The sequence below is a fragment of the Pelobates fuscus genome, chromosome 12, assembly GCF_036172605.1.
Source record: "Pelobates fuscus isolate aPelFus1 chromosome 12, aPelFus1.pri, whole genome shotgun sequence".
In the NCBI taxonomy this organism is placed as follows: Eukaryota; Metazoa; Chordata; class Amphibia; order Anura; family Pelobatidae; genus Pelobates; species Pelobates fuscus.
Window position 1 is genome coordinate 120724159 of NC_086328.1, and position 6837 is coordinate 120730995.

Sequence of the window (6837 nt, forward strand, 5' to 3'; positions counted from 1 at the left end):
ACTAACTACATCAATGATACAAAGGGGGCACTAACTACACCAATTATACAAAGGGAGCGCTAACTACATCAATGATACAAAGGGAGCACTAACTACATCAATGATACAAAGGGAGCGCTAACTACATCAATGATACAAAGGGAGCGCTAACTACATCAATGATACAAAGGGGGCACTAACTACATCAATGATACAAAGGGAGCGCTAACTACATCAATGATACAAAGGGGGCACTAACTACACCAATTATACAAAGGGAGCACTAACTACCTCAATGATACAAAGGGAGCACTAACTACACCAATGATACATAGGGAGCGCTAACTACATGAATGACAGAAAGGGGGCACTAACTACACCAATGATACAAAGGGAGCACTAACTACATCAATGACAGAAAGGGAACACTAGTGATGTACCGAACTGTTCGCTGGCGAATAGTTCCCTGTGAACATATCGTGTTCGCGTTCGCTGCGGCGGGCGAACACATGCGCAGTTCGCGGTCCCTGAGGACAGGTGTCAATCCATATCTGCCAAGTGACCCTATGTAGGGGGAACAGTTCCTATTCTGCTCTGTGTCAGTGTATATCAGGGATCATTAGGATAGGTGTCAATCCATATCTGCCAAGCGACCCTATGTAGGGGGAACAGTCCCTATTCTGCTCTGTGTCAGTGTGTATCAGGGATCCTTAGGATAGGTGTCAATCCATATCTGCCAAGGGACCCTATGTAGGGGGAACATTCCCTATTCTGCTCTGTGTCAGTGTGTATCAGGGTATCTGAGGACAGGTGTCAATCCATATGTCAAGGTGTCAATATGTCATATGTCAGGTGTCAATCCATATCCATTGTGATTTAGGAATGTTAGGTGATTTATGCCCTTTATGGATTAAAACCAGACTCTGCATCAACTGTGTAATTTTCCATGGGAGTTTTGCCATGGATCCCCCTCCGGCATGCCACAGTCCAGGTGTTAGTCCCCTTGAAACAACTTTTCCATCACTATTGAGGCCAGAAAGAGTCCCTGTGGGTTTTAAATTTGCCTGCCCATTGAAGTCAATGGCGGTTCGCAAACGTTTGCGGAAGTTCGCGTCTGCCGTTCGCGAACCGAAAATGTTGTGTTCGCGACATCACTGGGGAACACTAACTCCATCAATAATACAAAGGGAGCCAGATGAGTCTTAAACTGATGCGAAATGCCTCCAGGGTTTTTATAAAATTGAGCTATATGTAACAGTAAAATATCTGCTGGGAGAAACTGCTTGTGACTTGAACAGTGAGCAGGGCCAGGCCCTAGGGCCTAGGATAATATGGCTCTGTGTATAATTGAAATTGGCTCCTCACAGCCATGACTTGTCAGAACAGTTCTAATCCATCATAAATCTGTATTATTGCATAACAGCTACAGTGTTTCCTTATGGTGCCATAAATTAGAGTTATAAAATATCTGTACTTCAAGCCCAGCGGACTACATTGAGCTACACATGAGATTTGTTTATGTCCTGAAGAGAATGAGGAATTTGCTTTTATAATTTATTTAGCATACGATGAAATGTGGTGAATTGACAAAGCAACTTTGCAAACTATAAAGTGAAAATATCTCAATCAGAGAAATTATCCAATTCTAAGAGTACATCTTGGCAAATTTTGGTCTAAAATTTTTTTTTTTTTTGGTTCAGTGAATACCCCTCTTAGATCAAACTGTTAAAGGCGGACTATCACCGTCATGTTAAATAGAAGGAGCTGTAATAAGGTGTTTCTGCTCCACAAGACAGCCATTTTTATTATGTCAAATATTTCTGACATCCCATAATAAGCTGAAGACAGAGAATCCGACAGCCATAATAAAGAGATCCCTTACAGAAAGTCTATTGAGTATTTATATTCATAGTATAAACAGGTCGGGCGGGGGTTAACAAGAAACTTCTATTCTTACAAAACTCAAAGTGAAGCAACATCAATAGGAAACAGAATGAATTACTACACTCACTCCCTGTAGCTCTTAAAGGGATACTCTGAGCACCACACACGTTACAGCTTATTGTAATGGCTATGCTGCTACAAAATGGTTTCTAAAAATATACTTTTTAAATCTCCTCTAATTCCAGTTTTTAAAACATCTCTGGTACCCAGACTGTGGCAGACATTACTGAGTTTGGGCTGCTGAGATTAGCTGCTACTTAGTATAAAATGATAAAAACACTGCTATCCTGTGACATGAAGACACGCAGGTCTGAAGACCCCTGTTTCTGGGGCTGTAGCCAGTATAGCCATCTTGTAACAATGCCAATTGTTGTCCAAATCCTTGCATGCTCACACTGAGCTGTCCAAATACTCCTTGCTTCATCTGCATGACTTAGCCAATTTCACTTGCAGGAACTGTGTGCTGTGATAAGAACCCAGGGACCAGGGCTGCTGAGGGTGAGTCCATGCTCACAGAGGAGGCTGACTGGAACAGAGAAAGGAGGGAGCAAGTGCTCACATCATACAAGTACTTGGAGCAGGAAATCAGTTTTTACCAAAAGGCATCAATGATTTGGAGGGTGGGAAAGACAATAATAGAAATGGATTTGAATTTCAGACACGTGTATGTAGCACTATACTATATACTATTAGAATGTGCTGAGGTTCATAGAGTGCAAGCTCCTTTGGCCATTTTCATCTCCTGAAACTGTAGGGAAGGGAAGATTGACTAAATCGAGAAACAGCAGGGAAATTATATTAACAAAAAAAAAAAAAAACAACGTGGGCAGATATGGCAAAACTGCAGATGTGCAGAAAAGTTGAGAAACTACATATAGGATAAGGAAAAGATAGGAACACACCCTGCAAGAAAATGCTATTTCCCCCCCCCTAACTAAATAATTAACCAGGGTGATTCACGGATAAAATCCAGCCATGATCCCAGAGCTGGAATTCTGTTTCTCCTCCCTTCCCCTCCTGGCAGACAAGCTTGGCACACAGACACAGTGCTGGTCTGCTCCCCAGCTCTCCTAGCAGGCTAGCACTCTATTGCATGTCTCATAGAGCCATCCAGGAAATAGAAAGTCTGTAACCACATCCATCTTAATACTCTGCAGCTTCGTGATAACAGAATATAAACAGACTGATAGAATTATGTCACCCAGGTTCATAAAACCAGCCTATCTCAAATCAACCCAAACAATGTATCCACTGCTTACATTCCTTCCCTGGAACTCTCACCTGGCACTGGTTACAGCACAGCCCTCACCTTGGAACTCTCACTCCTAACACTCACAGCAAAACCACTTCCACTAGAACATTCACTCATTTAACAGAACTGACAGCTATATCCCTTCCACTGAAACGCTTACTCTGGTAACTCATAGCCATCTCTCTTAACTTGGAACTTTTACTCCCAGTATTCCAATTATATTCCTTTTCCATGAAACCATCACTTTTAAACACTCACACCTCTATTTCTTCCCAGATCGTTCCTTCTCCTGGAACTCTCACTCCTATCACTCACAGCCACATTCCTTCCACTGAAACTCTAACTCTGGTAACTTATAGCCATATATCTTACCTTGGAACGTTCACTCTCAGCACACACAGCTATATCCCTTTCACTAGATCTCTCATTCCTAGGGGATGGCAATGGTATGGCCTATTGACAGCTAGTAGTGGGACTGGGTTTGTCTTTCAATGGTATTTTTTGTAAATTATTATATTATTGAAAGCACACCTTCTGTCAGTTAAACAAACATTTCTTGTGGGTTGTATTGTGATACAATCATAGACCTTACATTCTACTCATAACACCAGGAAAGTGGGGACTGACCCACAAAATCGAGCTGCTTGGGTTACATGTGGCACCTGTGCTTGCATCTCCCCCCCCCCCCCCCCCACACCCCCACAGCCAAACACTATTATTGCTAAAGCAAGTTGTTGTACCCCCCATTAACCCCTTAAGGACCAAACTTCTGGAATAAAAGGGAATCATGACATGTCACACATGTCATGTGTCCTTAAGGGGTTAAACCAGCTCAAAATCTCATCCTACTCCAAATAATTAATCCAGGCACTCTTCTACCCCCACTGAGGACTTTAGATGAAGGTACACTACATGATAGCTACCTTGGAATGGTCCATTGTGAGTGTGAGTTCTGGTTCCAGGTACTGCAGTACCGAGTGCTTACTCCTGTATCTGAATACTTGTGGACTGCAAGCAATTTTTTTTAACCTTTAAATCCCCACCCACTTCCTACACATACACACCTACCCCTACCTCATTGGATAAAGCATTTTACTCCCCTTCCAGTTGACTGTTGGCTGAAACATACATCAATAGTTATAGCTTGCCAGTACCACCCCTTCCACATACAGCCATACACATCCCCTCCTGTGTACCCAGCAATGCTCAGAACTGCAAGGAGTCAGGAGCAGGCATGATCCTCATTGCATTAATAAAAACTGCTTATTTAACCCTCTTGCAAGTTAGACATTGTTTTCAGAAACTTTTTACAACTGCAGATCTTGGCAGTGCATTGAGGAAATGACATGGCTCTTGGCAATAACGAATACATAGTTACCAATATACTCCATACTGGTAGAGGATGGCTTAATACCATAGGAATTGCAATCTATCAGAACACATAACTTGGTTCTTTCTGCTGCAGTAAAATATATTGAGAATCCTGAGCTACATATTTGAAAAACACTTGGCAGAATATCAGATTGCAAATTACATAAATAAAATTAAAAGAGACAGAACATTAATTTAAGGATGTGTGTTTATTTATAGTACATATTGACTAACATTCTAATACTTGTATATGTGGTGGGCAAAAAGCTTTTCCTAGGTAAATCATTATTTTAGCTTTAAAACACCATTTGCCCAAGCAAAAACCTTCACACATTTACACACTATATATCCATACAGAATTTCAAATAGATTGAATCAGTCACAAATAAAAATGTCATTTTTTTTGGTGCTTTTTATTCACATCACGTTCTGTTTTATTCTTTCCTTTTTACTATTATGGAGGATTTTCTAAGTTCAGATGACAGTATGCCCAAGAGTATACTACAGGCTTGAACTTGTTTTGATCAAGGCATGTCTCCTCAGATGTTGGTTTAAAAAAAAGAAAAAAGAAAACCCTAGTATATTAATTTTGAAAGTGGTTATTAGAAATATCAAAAGGAATAACCCAGGAGGTCTCGGTCTTCCTTTCCCAATTATGTTTAAATGGTTTCCATTTATGGATCTTAACACTCACGGTCAATAAATATATTCTTTGTGAGTTCTCCGGATTCTTTTCTGTGGATACATAGAAGCATTGTTTACATAAACACCAGGTCTCAGACTCTCCACTCGACTACTAACTATTGACGAATAGAAACTCACATCTAGGGAGCGTACCGTGGACTTTCCAGCAGCCACTGTTAGTAGTCACTAGTAGGGTACGACCTGACATTTTGAGCTCTTCATAATATCATACAAATACGGTTTTCACTCACTATAACAGAATACAAGGAACTGGAATTTGGGGCCAATACAGCCACATTAGAACTTTAACTCGAACTCCGCTTTTTGGTTTTGAGTATTTTGGGATATAACTCTACAATTACCCTGCCAATGTCTGTCAGGGCAGGGAACCTATTGTATTTATTAGGATTTTCCTCCATTGCGTCTGTATTGCGAAAGACCTGGTGATTTGCCAGTTGTCAGTTTAGCTGAGTCAGAATGACAGTTACTATTTGTACAGTTATCTGATCCACAACCAAAAGTTACTTTTTTATATATATATATATATATATATATATATATATATATAGATTTATGAGGTTAGATAGGGTTTTGTGTTGTAGTTATGACTCAGCATTTATTTTGTCCAAATAAGAGAACGTTGTCTTACAATGCATGCATTCAGTAGTATTTGGGAATGTGATTGATGAGTTATAGGACACACAGACCAGTACCGGAGACAGTTCTCTCATACTTTTAACAAGGATTTAGAACACAAGAGAGCGGATCACTTGAAATATGAACTGCAAGAGATTGCGGCAAATAAAAACCTACTGTGAATCCACCACCTCCAATAACATCTGGTTTGTTCACTAGATAGCGAGTGACAAATGGAAAAGCAAATTACAAAATAAACACCAACTACCAATACAGCTTAGCAAGCTGGCCTGCAATGCCTACACTTTGCATTTTCCAATTCACTGTTTAGTGAATAAATGCCAAAAATGTTTATATACAGTCCCTACAATGGGCTCCACTGCTATAATGAACCCCGACTCACTACCGGTATTATGGGAAGGATGAACCAACCTCCAAACTCAGAACTCAAGAGTTTCATAAGCGAATGCAGAAATCGTTGCGCTTCCTCTTTCTTTACTGGATAGAGAACTCAATATAGGAAGTGTACTCCAATGTGGCCCAGAGTAAGAGAAGAAAGTCTGTTTACACAATACTTGGCAACTCAACTATCGGTTTGTTAATATGCACATGGGAGATGGAGAACCAATTGCACAACACATGGCACTTCAATAACAGAAAACATGTTTACGTAAAAACATTTTATACAAACTTAATTCTGATCAGAATGCTGTAATGGATGGATCCATTTTTATTAATGAATGGATTTTTCTCCTGAATTTTACGCTTGGGACAGTACCACCAAATAGGTCATATGGAAACAATATGACCACGATCACGCCAAATTAAGTTGGTTTAAAAAAAAAAAAAAAAAATCCAGATACCACCAATAAAATCGTGTTGGGCCACTAGATCATGCATACTGCTATCCCACCTATCAAAAGTTCGTTAGAAAATAAAAATGTATGAAATTTCGCTCAGGAGAGCCAACA

General features: G+C 40.1%; 1 protein-coding gene across 1 annotated transcript in view; it reads right to left on the bottom strand.

The window, feature by feature from the left end:
* Positions 1 to 4175, bottom strand: part of LOC134578876 (catalase-like) — a 32682-nt gene extending 28507 nt beyond the window's left edge. Inside the window, exon 1 of the mRNA XM_063437957.1 lies at positions 4099 to 4175. Coding sequence (XP_063294027.1) covers positions 4099 to 4113 — 15 coding nt within the window. The 5' untranslated portion in view covers positions 4114 to 4175. The remainder of the gene's footprint in view (positions 1 to 4098) is intronic.
* Between the last annotated feature and the right edge of the window lie 2662 nt (positions 4176 to 6837).